General features: G+C 36.8%; 1 protein-coding gene across 1 annotated transcript in view; it reads right to left on the minus strand.

Annotated features, from left to right (window-relative positions):
• The window catches only part of Prkg1 (protein kinase cGMP-dependent 1), a 403,711-nt gene that overhangs the window by 112,226 nt on the left and 273,677 nt on the right, over positions 1 to 17,808 (minus strand). The window contains exon 6 of the mRNA XM_051146331.1: positions 3,325 to 3,399. Within this exon, the coding sequence (XP_051002288.1) occupies positions 3,325 to 3,399 (75 nt within the window). The remainder of the gene's footprint in view (positions 1 to 3,324; positions 3,400 to 17,808) is intronic.

Consider the following 17,808-nt stretch of genomic DNA (forward strand, 5'->3'; position numbering starts at 1 on the left):
ATGTAATATAATGTAAAACCCATAAGTATTTTTTAACTGTTTTTTTTATCAAGTGAATGAGTGTTCTTAAAGCAAAAATGATAAAGTCATGTCATTACAAATGATATTTTTCATTCCAAGTGATACCCAGTAAATCTCAATTTTGATATTATATTGCTTCTTCTAATATTTGTGGCTATAACTCATATTTTAAAGAGCAAAGCCTTTAATGGAAGATTATAAGCAATTAAGAAAGGCTGAACATACCACACAAGTAAAGTTTCTATCAAGAATACATTCAGGAAAGATCTATTGTGATATAAGCAGAAGACACACAACCTTCAATAGAAGAGCTTTGAAAATCATCTTAATAGGATATTTCTTTCAATCCATTTTTCCTGGACTGATTGTCTGATCTCTATGTTCAATGTGGGTTTCCTGAGAATAGCATGCTTATTTGGGGGTGATCAGTCTGTCACTGAGAGTATTATGCTAATAGACAATGAATTCCTCACCTCTGAGTTTTAAATGTCTCAAAGGAATCGCTATTAAAGTCACTCCTACTTTTATGTCTTCTTTTCCAAGGAAGAAGAGACATGGAAAAACTAAATTGTTTTACACAGCTAAGTAAATTATTGTTTGAGTGGTGCTTTAAGAAATATTAACCTTAAATTTCATGGCTTTTGCCAAACAAAGGGGACCTTGAAAAAATAGCTTACACAGTGGAGCTTAATCATCACCTCAGTTGTTTCTGTTCTAGGTTTCATGGTCTATATAGAAATGTAAAGGCATTAGCAGAATTAGCCTGGGGATTTAAACCAATTAGAGGATGCCCCAAGTTTCCACTGCACAGGTCAGCCTTTAAAAGTACCGTAAAAACCAAGCGAGTGTAAAATGTGTTAAAAGGGAAGAAAGTCAATGAAAGAAAGAGACAACAATTGTAACACAACTATACGTTTATGCTCACTGGTGTAGGAAGAAAGCATGCCTTGTGCAAATTCAGAGTCAGCTTCCTCTGAGTTAAGGACATCTGATGGAGGATAACTACCATGTCAGAAACCTTCTTATGTTATTTGTTAGCACTATGTAAGTATTAGCAGTGTAAAACTCACGACAACTGTTACTCTAACATTTGTTTGGTATGAGACAAATTTCATGGAATAAAATTATTATTGTTCTCTCTACTATTCTGATCAGGAATTTATGTTTTTTTTTAAATCAAACTATTTACACTTTCTAAATAAGGATTAACAGTAAAGAATATTAAGAATACATTCACTTGGTTTAAATAACAATCAAACAATTTAAGATAACTATATTCTGAATGAAATCTGCTGGGACAATGTATCTTCTGAGGCAGCTTATCAATCAGCAGACTAACTGAACCATCAGACTAGCAGCTGATCTAATCAGAGGGCTCTATAACCAAGCTTGATCCAGTTAATAGTTGATCTAATTGGCAACTAATCTGACTTGTGATTGATCCCATCTGGAGGTTGAGCCAATCTATGGGTAACCAAATCAATAATTCCCATCAAGTTTATTGTTACTGATTAGGTCGGTGGCTAATTTAATTGAAATTTGACCAAATCACCACATATACAAGAGAAACATAGGTGATAGATGGGCTAATTAGCTTAATTATTATCAGTTCTTAATTAATATCTACATCAAATCATGTTGTATACCTTAAGACTGTATGTTTGGTTCATAATGCCTGAATTATAGTCTAGCAAACCTACAGGTCAACAAAAGAACGTATTAAGAAGTATGTTGGTGTATGTAGATAGTCATTTTATTATTTCTTTATTCTTTAGTCATAACTCCTTGGTCAAATTGTTACTCTTTCATAAAGATATCTATGGGTATTTTCTAGCCTAAGTATAATTTTATGATATACTATATTAACATGAGAGCTTTACTTATATAAAATTAAAGACATTTTAGTCATGAAAAATTTATAATATAGAATAATTAATATAGAACAAATAATAGAATAATATAGAATAATTAATATCTGTTATCACAATCATATTCAAATTAAAGCATGTTTCCAAAGATTACTTCAACAAGTTCATCTACCTCTGTAGTGCTTTACACTTCACAAAGATTTTTTCCCATAATGTCACCAATTAAAATGGAACAGTAGCTGCCATGTTAAAGATGTGCTGAGTCTGAGGCTGAGAGACAGGTGTTAGCAGTCATGACCAAGAGTGAAAGCAGGAACAAAGGCTTTTCATCTTTGTTCAGATTCATGTTACAGTGTGACAAATTATGGCCAAATCTGCCTTTTAACTGTCTGAATCTGGATTAAGTGTATTTATTTCCTTATTCCCTAGAAGTGCAGCATGAGCAAGGGGATCCATGAATGGTCAGCATTCATAAACTGTCACACTGTTATGTCTACAAAGTCAATAGATGCTAAGCAGGGTCCTACTCACAGTCACTTTCCCACCATTCATAATTTTAAGGCTGAGATTGTTATCCACTTTTACTTGACGAATAGTACTTGTATAAAAACTATGTACCTAAAGCTGTGAGAAAACAGATAGCCAGATAGCAATGTAGCTAGACCATGTTCTGTAAGACGGTTGTCTTTTTCTGTAAGTCTAAAGTAGCTGCTCATGTTCTAAGATGGCCACCAGTCAATCCTACTTACACACCTGTGTCTACTCAAAAGGTTAACATGGAGTGTAGGTCTTAATCCATTACTTCTAGGCCAAATGTTATTTTCATGGATCACTGGAGCAAAATATTTTATTTCTTTTGTGCTTGAGGTTACTACAAATTTAGTAATCAACTTTTGGTATGAACTTCAGACTTAACACTAGATTTTATCTGTTTACTCCTTCTGCTGTCCTATAGGATACGAAATATCAGTTTATATTGAGTGAAACGGAAGATTATGAAAACCACTGGTTTCCTTTTCAAAGTAACCTACATTTTTGAAATAAAAAGAATCTTTGGTAAAACTTTGTTTTATAGCAGGTCATCCCTGTAAAAGAATTAATGTTTATATAAAATTATAGTAAATGAGATTCTTGGCATCTAATATCATCAGAAAGCATTTTTAGTCTGACAACCATTGTTGTTTCATTGTAATTGTTTACACTGGATATTAACCTACCACTTACCTTCGTACATTGATCGTCACAAAAGAAGATGTCACATTGAAAAGAGCCATACTAAATTAGCATGTTGTGTAACAAGTACATCGTTCACTTAAATTTTCTTCTAAGTAGTCAGATGCACGCCAGAGCATTTGACATGAAGTCTAAAGATTTGACCTTATCCTATTAAAATCGTTTATATCAAGATGAAGTCCCCAAAATGAATCTCACTTACTTTGCTTTCGCTTCTGCATCCTCATATGCTTTGTTAGAAACATCGTCCAGTCCTCCAATCAAATGCTTGAAAGAGCTGTCAGGGGAAAATCAGAGTGATCAGGTTAAGTTCTCAGAACGTGGAAATAACGGCAAACAATAATTTATAGTAACCTGACTTAAAGCCATAGGAATAAAAGTAAAATCAAACAATCTATAAACATTGCTAAGAAACACACCAGACAGCAGAATTCCTTCAGGAGCCTATTCTATCTGGTCAACCTCTATACCCAACACCTAATCACATTTTACAACCATAGCTGGCAAAACACCGATAATGAGCCAACTGGGTGGAATAAAATCTAGACTATGCTAATTGTGAGTTACACTGAGTTCTTACCAATCTGATATAACAACAAAACCTGCTAACAAAGGAATGCCTGATCTGTCAGCTAACTAGGATTACATTTCATTATTTACAATTCAAGCTGTAAAATGCAAGAAGTAGCTTCATCTTCATTTTTAAAAAGCCAAATAATCATCATTTGCAAAGTAAGAATTATAGAAAAATCAACTCATTTGAGAAAATGAAAATAAATTAACTTCAGCATGAAGTAGGAAGATTAACTACTTAAAAACCAATCACTTCAGTACCTACTGTATACCTGGAGCTGTGTTTAGATTTATTTTATATAATGAAGTATCATTTATCATATGCTTACACTATAAAATGTCATAGAGAAAAGAACCTAATGGGTACCCACATAGTAGGTTACCCTTGAAATGTACTGAATACAACTAGATACAGTAACTGTTGCAAATATGACATTTTGGCAATCACTGAAACAGACTGGACGAGAAACGCAGAGAAAGAAGAATGGAAGTCTATCTGGAATTTCACACAATAACTAGTACTTCACAGTCTCGTGTGGTTCTGGTAACTTTAGTAGGCAATACCTCACTGAAGGAAATGGTTCACTTGGGCCAGGTCCTTGACAACAACTTGTCTCTGGTACCTACTTGCTTTCTGCCTGCCTCATCTATCTTTTATGATCCTCTGTCCGAGTACAAGGAACCAAGTAACCATGGGTCAGACTCTCTGAAATAGTGTGCTAAATGAATCTTTCTTCTCTTAAGATCTTTCAGTCAGGTATTTGGTCATAGTAATATGAATAATGAATACACCAGGCATTGCTCAGTGGTAACAAGTATGGTGCAATGATACTGTGAGTTATTTCACCTCTATTTTATTGGTGGGCTCATGACAGTTGGAAGCTCACCCTAAATCTTAACACCCAGTAAATGTGATGGACTCACAGGAAGGAAGTGAGCATTCTCCTTCCTATTAAAAAACTGATACTACAACTCCTACCTAAAACACCACACTTTGAAGATAGTGATGAAAAATTTTAGTGCTGTATAGGCTTTTGATGGGTATTTTTAAGGTATCATATAAAATTATAAATGTTATACCTATAGTGTTTGCATATGTATGTTTTGGGTGTGGTTGTGTGTGCACAGAGGTTGATGCTAAGTATCTTACTAGATTGTTCTCTGATGACATCATATATTGAGGCAGGGTCTCTCCTTTAAAGACAGAACTTAATTTGTTATTTCTAGCTAGCCAGTTTGCTCTGTGGACTTCCTATATCTTCTTTGAGTACAGATATTCCAAGTGGGCTTCTCTGCCAACCCTGGACTTGTGTGAGCCCTGGGGAGCTGAACTACAGTTCTCACACTTGTATACCAATCACTTTACCTTTCTTGTGTTCTCCCCTGTTCCGTCTACACACTTTCTTTTTGCGAATTACTTGGAGTTAATCCCAGACTCTCTTAAGTTCTAGACAAGCCGTATAACAGTAAATGACACTCACAGTGTTTCTCATAATCTTAATCTATAAACGGCATGCAGTTTGAGCATCAAATAACAAATTATGCATTGCCAGTTCCTGAAACACAGTAGAAAAATCTGATGTTTTAAAATTTAAAGTTACTTCACTGCTTTCACTTTTAATTACTTTTGTAAAAACTATAAGGAGGATTAGGACTACAGAGAACAGGTGCTATCTCAGATTTTCTGGTGGAGATCCATCTGGGAGTCTGGGTCACTACTGTGCTGTGCTCATATGAACTCACAGACACTGAGGCAGCATGCACACAGGGCCTGCGTGAGCCTGTACCAGGTCTTCTGGATATATCTGATGTCTTCTCATTTAGTATTTTGAGATGATTTTCCAACCCTAAAGTCCAGGCTAGGCTAGAATCTCCTATGCAACAAGAGTTGTCTTGAACTCATGACCCATCACCTTTAGCCTTCTGGCTAGTAGAATTATAAGTGTATGCCACCTCTCCCAGCACCACTATTCTTTATGTGATTAATTTTCGTACTTTCCTGTATAATGTATTGGTCCATACCTAAACTTGAAGAAAGTCTGATTTCAGAGAAACTCTAATGTCCAAAAATGTCCATAGTTACCCAATGACATATGACTAGGGGAGAGTCTTTCATTTAATGTCCATAGTTACCCAATGACATATGACTAGGGGAGAATCTTTCATTTACTTTCAATGTAGACTTATTACTTAGAATTAGAGTCACTAACTAGTTATGATTCAATATTATTTTTAACTTTGCATTATTGTACACATATTTAATTTCATCTGGAAATTTTAAAGTAATATTTTAGCAGCTAATAGGTCACTGTATATACATATGCCAAGGAATAACTATCCCTGTATCTCTGTGTAGATATACAAACATATAGACACATATACTCAGTGAAACAGGACGCATGATATCTGTGTGCGTAGATATAAATATTTTCACTCTAGATTGTACATTGAACATACAGAATTTCTTTTCATGATAAACATGCCAAGGTCCATATTTTTGTCTTTTGGAATTTAGGGCCAAACTATGATTTGTAAATAGTTTTTGTTCAGAAGGCACTCTAAGTCAAAAGAATACTGAAACACTGAAAAATTAAATCCTGAAAAATAGCAAATCTTTTTAAAGAAAATGTTTTCTGTTATATTATATGTAGGCATTTTAAGAACATGTAGCACTTTCAAGTGATATTGCTGAGTCCCAATGGATCACCACTATGTATTTCTCCTCTGTTCAATAAATACCTAAAGACACCTTGATAAGCTCTATAATAGAATTATAGAATTAATTCATAAACTTATTTAGTGACTGACTTATTTATTTGCAGTTCTGGCTACTGAACCAAGGGCCTTGCATCTACTAGGAAGGTTATCAATCACTGGGCTGTATTCCTGGTCACACACTCTTCCCCTTTCAGGAATACATAAAAAATGTGTGGGTCCCTGTCATACAGCCCTTTAAGGACATATTAATGTAGGTGGTTGTGATGTCTATTCTTGCTTGTCATCTTGATTACATCTGGAATTAACTAAAATCCAAATGATTGGGAACACTTGACTGATTTTTTTCTTAATTATATCATATGAAGTGAGAAGACCCACTTCTAATCTGGATCTTTGAGGTGGGAAGAATAAACCTTTAATCCAGATCTTTTGAGGTGGGGCAACTCATTTTTAATCGACCACACCTTCTGCTAGCAGGCTATATAAAGAGCATGGAAAACAGGAGCTTGCTGCGTCGTTGCCTGTTTGCTCTTGCTAGCAAATCCATTCTTTCACTGGCATTAGAGCATACATCTTTGGATTTCCAACATCCTGAAGACCAGATGAGACCTTCAGTCTTGTGGACTAAATAACTACTGGAGTCTTGGACTTGCCATCATAGGCAGCCATTGTTGGACAATCTGGGACACAGCCTGCAAGCCATTCTAATAAGTACCCTTACCCTCGCCTTCCTGGGCAGACATAGGAGAAGAGCGAAGCTGAAGAGTCTCTTGTGTTTAATACTGGTAGTTTAAACATAATTTCAAGGTGCAACAGGAAAAGCTGAGAGGAAGGGAAAGAGAACAAAGGTGAAGGAGGCAAATGGAAGATGAGGGCAGAGAGAGAGAGAGAGAGACAGACAGACATACAGACGGACAGATGGGCGGGCAGATAGACAGACAGACAGAGAAAATAATGACCCTTTCCCATCAGGAGTGTTACCATTTGTGGACATTTTTCTTAAGAGGCATCAGCTGAAATGCTGCTCCACATTCCACTCATGCTAGGAAAAGTGTCTGTTTGGGGACTTTATGGTGATTGACCCAGTGGGTAATAATTTCAGTTATTAAGATGTTTTCATTATCAAACCAAAACATCTTTCTGAAGGGAGATGATTACTCAGTGGTATGTCTAAAATGTGTATAATTTTGTTCTTCAGATGCAACAAGATGACACTTTGTCTAAAGAGAAATGGCCTCTAAAACCCTAAGAAAGACAAAAGTCCAAACTGATAGAGTCCAAGTATCAGGGATTGACATGTTTCCTATAAAGAAAAGCATTTAAACACAATTTACAGTTTATAAAGTACATTTTATAAGCCAGCTGTGTATTTAAATATAAAAGACATATTCATGCTAGTTGACTAAATACTTATGCTTTAGCATATCCTATTTGTATACAATGTTTTGTAGTCACGTGTTGGCAATTAGATTTTGTGAGTTAAAAATAAGATGACAATAATAAAATAAAATCAATTAAGCAGTGTCTTTCAAGGTCAAAATAGGGAACGTGAGAGCTATCTGGAGTTCAGTCAGCTGATCTGGCTCCTTCAGCTGGTATCTCCTTCCTCCCTCATGGTCACATGTCTCTCCCAAAGCTGTGTACTCTATGAAGGCAGAAGAGGATGCCTTTGCCCAAGGATGACCTTCGCAGACCAGAGAAGGTGTGGTCTTCAGTCAAGGGCATATGAGTAGCTGTACTCGCATGCTGGAAGCTCCAAATACCCTCTCCAGTTCCTAATATGGTTATAAAATTAGCCATTCATTTGAAGCAGATTTGCTTTCCTGATTGTATCTTTATATAAAATAATCATCTGTTCTAAATAATTGAATATCCTAAGAAAATCTTAAATAAAAATTAATTTTCTAAATTTTTACTTGATACACACACATGTGGATGTATATATACATATGTATATATATATATATATATATATATATATATATATATATATATATATATATATATATATATCCATTTTAAAAGGTGGGCTTTGGGCTGTTTTCATGGCTCAGTTGATGAGGCCACTTGCTACCAAGCCTGCATTAGACCCTTGGAATTCATGTAATGGAAGAAGATAAATGACTATTGTGAGTTTCCCTCTGACATTCATACACATTTGTGGCACAGACATACATGCATGTGCACACACACCAATAAAAACATGCTTACTAAATAAATTTAAAGTGTATGAATAACACAGTGAATAAGAGCAAAGCAGATAATGATTGTTGACTGTTCCAAACTGACACCATATACTTAACCAATAATATCAACAACCATGTAATTAAAAAAAAAAATAAGCAAATTCATAACGTGAGCATCTGCCGGTTTACTTTTAGCTACTTTTAAAGATGATCAGGGTGGCCTAAGAGTTGTGATTCTCTGAATGACGCCATCCTTTCTTCAGCAAGACCAGGACTGTTCTACTCTTTCCATCCTGCCATGGAAGGTGACACTAATGTGAAAGACTCGGATTTCACAGAACCTGTAAGCTTCTGCATAATGATGTTTCTCAGAAAAAAACAAAAAACAAAAACCCACTTTACATGAATTCAAGTAAAGATTCTGAATCAAGAGGTGAGCAAACAACCTTCTGTGAAACGAGCCGTGTGTACTGCATATTTTATAAATCAAGCTTTGTCAGAACACAAACACACTTACTCTTCTATGTACTCTGTATTGCCTGTGGCTGTTATCACATGTACAGGCAACTTGAGTCACTGTAACAGATCTCATGTAGCCTGAAAACTTGGAATCATTAATGTATGGCACATTACATGAAAGTTTTGTTAAAACTAATTTCTAGATCTCACTCTTTCTCTTCCCCTTCCACCATTACAGTGACTCGATCACTAAATACTGCTGATTCTAGTTTCAATAATTTGAAGTTAACCCTTTTATGTCATGTCCCTTTGTTTCATCCACCAGTGTCTGTCTTAGGATAGACTTTTTTATTTTGTGGACACTCTTCCTTACAGGCAAGCAAGATGATGTTTTTAAAACCCAAGTCCGATTCTGTTGCCATCTCCAACCACTCATTTCTCCTAAGCATTTGCCTTCGGTCCTATGTCCTGTGTCTGGAATGTTCTTCACTCACGTGTCCACATAACATTTCCTTAATACCATTCCCATCTCAGATCCAGTGTATCCTCTTTAGACAGGTCTTCTCAGAGCAGCCAAGGCATTTTAATCTTTAACCTAAAGCCTAACTGATAGTTCACGGTCACTTTGACTCGTTCTCACTTACCATCAAACAACTTTGTTTAAATATTGGTTGTCTTTCCCACATGAAAATCTAGATTGCACAACAACAAGATGTTAGCTAACCTTAACCACCAGTAGTTCTTTGTTTTCTATGAGATCTCCTGTTTGTAACAGAAACTTGAAAGGAAAGGGAAGACAGAAGCACCCTCTCATTTATTCACTGCATGCCTACGCGTGTGATCAGATGATGACAAGAAATGCTTGCCCTTTTCTGACATAAACTTGTGTTTCTAACTCCAGGTATGTTTCTCTGCAAATTCATCCATACAAAATATGAATATTCAGGACAACGTTTTCGCTTTGCTGAATGATCTACTTATATTTTTAGTCCTAGTGAAGAACTCTATCAGTGACTGACTCCATAGGAAGCTGTGTGATCACAGAGCTTCAAAGTACCTGAGTTATGGCTGCCAGGACCTCTCTCACATTCCTGTGTCTTCTCTAATTCGTGATTTGTTGGTCTATGAACCACTCCTGTTCTATTGACTCTCTGAGTAAATATCACTGTTTGCAAAGCCAATGTCGATGCTTCCTAGATGCATCACTAGTTTCACTAAATTTCCTGAATATTCATATTTTGTATAGATGAATTCACAAAGAAACACACCTTGAGCTAGAGATATAAGTTTGTGTCAGCAAAAGGCAAACCCTGCTTGTCATGTTCTGATGACATGGTTAGACATGCAATGAATAACTCAAGGGATGCATCATCAAATTTCACCAATTCCATTTTGCCCTATGAAAACCAAGTATTAATACTAAATTATTAATTTTCTTATAACATATAAGATTCTCAATTCAAAGAATATTTTATGATCTGTTTTGTAATAAGAATCACAAATTGCTAGGCATTTGATTTTTTAAAAGGTTTTCTCATTTTTAAAATAAAAACTAGGGCAATATAAAATGACTTACATATTAAATATATTCAAGCATATTTTCTTAAAAATCATTTTAAATTATCAATTCATTTAGTTTATATAAAAGAACTAAAGAAAAATAAGCTTCATTTATTTAATACAATTAAAAAACAGTTAATACCCTTTATATTAATTATATCAAACATTTTTAAAAAACATTTTAAATAATTATCTATTTAAAACTGTATGACATTTCAAGTTTGTATAGAGAAATATCATGTAATTACAAAGCTGTATGAAAGTTGTAAATGAACCTTTTCGATAGTACAACACATTATCCCATGGTGTCTTTTGTAGAAAACATTTACTTATGACTTAAAATTCATTGAAGTAAAGATGTTATTTACTAGTTTGGTCATCTTATAAAACTTTCCAAGTGAACTTTTTTAGTTTTGCCTTTATGACATGACTGGGAAAATAAATTCTTGATTTCTCATTAGAACCAGTTGCTAAGACTATATTGGTGAGGATGCCACATATCTTGACTGCAAAGTGTAGAGAAATGAGGCTGGAGCTAAGCTGGAAGCTTCCTCCATGCTGGCTAGTGATCACAGTGCTAGATAGTACTACACTTGCTGCAGGGAGTTGGTCTTATCCAGCTGTTAACCCAACATGCTACAATATCCATCTTCCAGGCAAGACACACCTGCTGATGCAATAATGTCCCAACTATTAACGAGGCAACAACTCTTTCTGACTAGGTCTGAGGCATGAGCCACAGGAAGTAATTCATTCTGCTTATTGTAAACATGCTCAAAGACTCATAGTGGAAGATCTTAGGTCATAGGGTGAGCTTCATCCTTTCATTGTCCTATTCTGTCATGGTGTCAAGTTGTCTTCTACATACTTACATTTATAGTACATGTGTAGTAATATGTAGTAAGTAACATAAACTTACATTTGTGGTGACAAATGCCACTTTCAGCGTGAATCAGAAAAGCCTTTCTTTGCAATGTGAGTGGTGAAGGCAGACATACGGCTGCTTGTGATGCTCAGAATAAGTGACTGTTGAGGGTTTGGACTTTATACCTCCTACCTCTAAGGCTCAGGGAACATTGTAGAAGAGGGGCTGGAAATAATGTAAGAGCCAGAAGAGAATGGCCACAAAATACTGTCTTCTGGGCTCTGAACAGCTAATGCAGTCATGATCTCACAGTATGGTGGTTGCCTTTAGCAGACCTACAGCAGACTGGGCTTATTAACAGCCAGTCTCCAATTGGTAAGGAACTGAAAAGACCCTTCTGTGCTAATAACGGTTCTGTGGAAGGGGCAGTCATTGTGTTTAGGTGTACCCAATGAAGAGTTCACTCAGGCTTTAAGAGCTATTCCAAATCATAGTCACACAGATGTTCCTGGTAAAGATCAGTGGGTCTCAACAACAACAAACCACCACAACAACATTGTTATTAACAGCAACAAACCACCACAACAACATTGTTATCAACAGCAACAACATCAACCACAACAACAAATGTGGGAAGGCACCTGTAAGAGATGAGGAGGGGATAGAGGAGAAAGATGGAAGGCAGTTGTAATCTTCAGAATGTACATGGTGTATGTGTGAAATTGTCAAAGAACAAACCATAGAAGCTAAATTAAACAGATGTTTCTCCCCAGAAGCATTGGATACTCACAAGTTAAAATATCCTTAAACATCACAACTTAATGCTTATAGAGTTTAATAAAAATGTCAAGGAAAACATAAAAAACACTAAACAATTTTTTTTTATATTTTTTAAACAATTCTCTCCCTTTTTCACAGATGAGGCAATCAAAGCTAAAACAACTCTGAATACTGAATACTCCTGACACCATTCTGTCTCTCAATGTGGAAGGCTGAGAAAGATGGTAAAACATCTGGGGCTAGGCTCGGAAATCATACATGTTCCTGGTATCCAGCCTCCATGGCAAAGCCAATCTTTGGGCTAGGCATAGTGGAGCACACCTTTAATCCCAGCACTTGGGAGGCAGAGGCAGGAGGATCTCTGTGAGTTCAAGGCCAGCCTGGTCTACAAAGTGAGTCCAGGACAGGACTGTTACACAGAGAAACTCTGTCTCAAAAAAAAAAAAAAAAAAAAAAAAAAAAAAAAAAAAAAACAAAAAACCAAACAAAACAAACAAACAAAAAAAAAGAGCAACACATTAACAGGTCATCTGAATTCTCTACACATCTGTGTGTAGAAGCTCTAAAGAAGCCAGGTGTGGTGGCACACGGCTTTAATCCCAGCACTCGGGAGGCAGAGGCAGGTGGATCGCTGTGAGTTTGAGGCCAGCCAGGTCTCCAAAGTGAGTGTAGGGCAGCCAAGACTACACAGAGAAACCCTGTCTAGAAAAAACAAACAAACAAACAAAACCAACAAAAAAAAGAAGTTCTAAGGAAGTGAGCGTCTTAGTCTTCTTGGGCTGCCATACAAAATAAAAGAGACTACGTCTTTAAGAAAACAGAAATTACTTCTCTAGCTTAATAGAAGCTGGAAGTCTGAGGCCACGGACTGGCCAGGATTGATTTCTGGTGAGGCTCTTCTTGACTCACTGTGTCCTCTCATAAGCTTTGCAATGTGTGTGTTTCTGACTTTTACAAGGATTCCGTTTCTATGGGATTAGAGTTATACACAACGACGTCATTTAACCTTAATTACTTCTTTCATGGCTGTGTCTAAATACAGTCACACTAGGTGTTAGGACCTCAACATGGAGATCAAGGGACACAATACATAATAAACTTAATGAAGAAATGCTATTGGCAATCTTGAAATTGGCAGTCTTTATTGCATCACGATTTTTGGGGGAAATGTTGCATCTATATTTTTAAAGTCCATACAATGTACATTTAAAACATCTTTACTGTATATTCTTTGAATATTATATATAATATATTAACACTTTAAAAAGCCCTATAAAACAAAAACTTACCATAACTTTATCCATTGTCAATAACTATGACGACCACCTAGTATTTTAATACATTTTAAATGCAAAGATGGTAACAGCAAAATTAAAATGTAGCAGATTCTCACCACATCATGAGAATTAACTTGAAGATGTTCTCATGGAAGGCCAAAGAACTGTCCAACAACGAAACACAGGAGCCTATTACACCTTCCCTAGCTAGATTCTTTGAAGCATTATCTCCTTGTTCCTGAAGCTTCCACTACTCATTCATCAAGGTCAATTCAAGCAGTAGTTCTCATTAGCAACTCTCTATCTTACATCTATCTGTGTGTGTGTGTGTGTGTGTGTGTGTGTGTGTGTGTGTGTGTGTGTGTTGAGACAGATTAACAATCTTGCGTGAGCTTCCTGAATGCTAAGTTGAAAGGTATGTACCATGATGTCTTGCAGTTTACTAGTTTCTTATTTTTCTTTGTGTGTGTGTGTGTGTGTGTGTGTGTGTGTACACGCACGCGCGTGTTGGGGGAGTGTTTGTGTTTACTTTTACTTTTGTTTTTGTTCTGGGGTAACATTCAGGGCCTTTTGCACGCTCAGCACAGGCACTACTATTGAAGCATTTTAATAATATTCATATTCATAACTTTTAAAATGCTAAGGTCTTGGTTTTCCCATTTTCCACTCATGGCTCACTATAGTGTGATTATCACTGCACTTCTTTTGCAGAAAAGTATACTAACATCTCTCTAAAACAAATTTCCTCCCTCTTAAAAATGTTTATATTTCTTAGTGTGTGTGTGTGTGTGTGTGTGTTTGTATGTGTGTATGCATACATGCATATGTGTGTGTGTTTGTATGTGTGTATGCATACATGCATATGTGTGTGTTTGTATGTGTGTATGCATACATGCATATGTGTGTGTGTGTGTGTGTGTGTGTGTGTATCCACTGAGGCCAAAAGAGGCTATTGTGTGGAGCTGAAGTAATAGGTCATTGCGAGCCACCCAGTATGGGTGCTGAGAACTGAAGATGGGTCCCTTGGAAAAGCTCATGATCTCTGAGCCATCTCTATTCCCTTTGTATTGCTCAGTTCCTTCATCTTTATCTTCTGGACGCTTGTCCTCTCTGCAATACCTTTCCCACTGATTGTCTCCCTTTAGACTTTCCTTTCAGTTTATAAACAGAACAGTGTCTCTAACCTTACACCCTAAAATAGCCTTTGTGGCCAGACAGCCAGTTAAAACAAAGTGTCCTATTGTCCCTCATCCTTTTATATTTTACTTTTCAACCTACTAAAGGTTAGTGTTTTATTTCATCTTTTTTTCACCCTTATTGTAACTTTCCACCAAACTGGTCATTACTATTAGCCTGGTGGGCTTTTTGCAGGCCCTTCTCTGTGAGCTGTGTGAGGCTCAGGCACAGAATGGCTGCATCACCTGGATGTAGAGGTATGTGCGTGCAGAGCTACACTGGCTGCTGCTTTACCCTTGTCTGTATATTTCTTCATTTTCATTTTCTCCCTCTGTGCCACTGCTTCTGAGTCTCTCTCTCTCTCTCTCTCTCTCTCTCTCTCTCTCTCTCTCTCTCTCTCTCTCTCTCTCTCTCTCTCTCTCACACACACACACACCTCTCCCTCTGTCATCTTGTTTATACAAGTTACTGAAATATTTGTCTTTTCTATCTTTTTCTAATCCACAATAGAGTTATTTTCCATATATGTATATATGATACTTTATGCTAGCTTTATACCATGGAAACCTCACACCTCTACAAGGTAACCACAGTTACCAGATTTACAAGGCACTTACTTTAGGATTTCTTACACTCTAATCTAACATGATATTTATGACCAGATAACTCTCCTAGCTGTAGAGAGCTGCCCAGGGCCTCATGTGATATTTAGAAGCCCCAACCTCTAGCCATAAGACATGAGCAGAAAATCCACTATAATAACAAAACTGCCTCTGGGCATTTTCAGTGTCCCCAGGTTAGCCACAGTATGCACTGAGACAAGGCTTGGGAGAGTTACAAAACAAACTAGAAACCATACCTTCAGGCGCAATGCCAGATGTCTAATTTTTACTATGATCTAGCTCTTATGCAGTACACTGGTCAGACCTTTACTTAAGGGTTCTCAAAAGCCATATTTATTCTTCCATCTTCAGTTCAGGTCCCCATGTTATTGTTGAAGTCTTCAGATTCACACGTCTGCCACTCCTCAGTGTGTCACCCGTATCCCACTTACACCTCATATTCAACTTGCCCGTAGCTGCTCATAGCAGAATGGTCCTTTTTCCTGGAGCCCGTCACACTCACCTTTGCAATCTCTTTTGAACTCTTGGCCCCTTTTGCCTCTGCTTTCTTACTCGGGCTACTTTACGAACAGCCACGTGCACAAGAATCACATGATTCTTTGTTATAGATCTTCAACTCCTTCCATTCTAACTGCCTTAAAAAAAAAAATCCCCCTAAAGAGAATCAAGCCCCCACTTATCTTCTTGGAATAAAGGCAACAACCAAAAGAGGTTGTAGAAGGTGGAACACAAACTTAGAGTTGGATCACCCTGAAATTCTAACAGGCAGAGCATGACCTTAGAGTTGGATCACCTTGAAATTCGAACAGGCAGATGACACGGTCCAAATCATTGAGTCTCTCTAATCCTCAGTTGGTTTCCCTTTCTAGGATGTCTTGTTTGGAGACATTTGTTCCCACGGGGCTATTGTGAGGATTAACAAGTAAGGGTATTAAAACAGAAGCATCAGGTCAGCAAGATGCCTCAGAGGGCAAAGGTGCCTGCTGCACAGCCCGATGTCCTTCCCTGAACTCGCCCTAAAAGATTATGCTAAAAGAAGACAACTGACTCTTGCAAGTTGGCCTTTGTCTCAAATACACAAGATAGCAGGAACACACACAACACAACACACACACACACACACACACACACACACACCATCACATGTAGCTACTCATATTTATGAATTAGCCTTTCTCAGCTGTTCCCTTTCAACCACCAATGGCACCATCTGTCATCAATGCACTGAATCTTCTCAAGTCAGTTTTCTGGCTCCTAAGTGCATTAGACACTTGGACAATTCCCATTGTCTTTCTAGTCTGCCCTTCCTTCCCTAGTGCTCCGCTGACCTTTAGTATTTACTTTTGATACTTCAGGAGGAGGTCATCATGACTTTTTCTCTTCTTTCAATTTTTCTGAAGCTCTTAAAAATGAATTTATTTTTTCCCTAGGATAAAGATGCCATTGCCAAGCAACGCACGGATCTTCATAGATTTAATTGTTAACAACTTAAGCTCCATGCAGCAATCACAAGAGAAGAAAAATGTCAAATCTACTCTTCCAGGGTTGTGAGAGGTTTCATACCTTGGGCTGACTCACCATGATTGCAACTTGTAGAATAATTTCAATTGAACATTTAAGCTGGCCTTGGTGGTGTGCTGCATGCGCTACCTTCTCATGATTGCCATTGAGGGGCGAACTGTGTGACGATTATAGCTAATTATTTGAAAACATACTGACCTTCAACTCCATAATTATCCTGACTGTGTGTTTCTTAAGGGAAATAGTTCAGAAGGTACTAAGTAAAATCGCCTAATGCACAGACAGAACTGTTTATAAAACTAAGGAGGAAAATGACTTAAATACATAAGCACAGCTAAGGATGGAAGAAGACAAGAGACTGAGTTATGCTTATAGTAAGTGGTCAGTGTGATGTGCTCAGTAAGGAGGTTAGTGTGAGTAAGTCTATTCACAATGTCATACAAACAATTGCGGACACGGTGCTTGAGCTTTCTGAAACTTCATTCATTTTGAAGAGGAGACAAACAGCATTTCTTACAGCTATGCTGTGAGAGAAATTCTGTTTAATCAGTCCTTATCTGCATATCTTCCTCTGTGTGAGCCTTGGTGAGTATTTAATATGTTAATGTTACCGCTGTGTGCGGATACAGCAGGGGGAAATCTAGGTAGAATGACCTATTTAATTAATATTTATTTAATTTATACTATTTAATTAAATATATCAAAAGTTGGTTAAATTTAACAATAGTTGCTATTAAATGAAAATACATTTATGTTTTCTTGAATTTCTTCTTCAATGGTTATTACATATATAATTATATACCACAGTATATTATAGCTGTAAAAAACACCATCTTGTGAAACCAGTAAAAGAGGACTCATTAACTGCTCTCATTCAGGTTTCTTTCTCACTGATAACATATTATCCATCTCCAGCTAGAAAGACAGTAACCTCCCTTATCAACCACC

This window comes from Acomys russatus, chromosome 5, assembly GCF_903995435.1.
Source record: "Acomys russatus chromosome 5, mAcoRus1.1, whole genome shotgun sequence".
Lineage (NCBI taxonomy): Eukaryota > Metazoa > Chordata > Mammalia > Rodentia > Muridae > Acomys > Acomys russatus.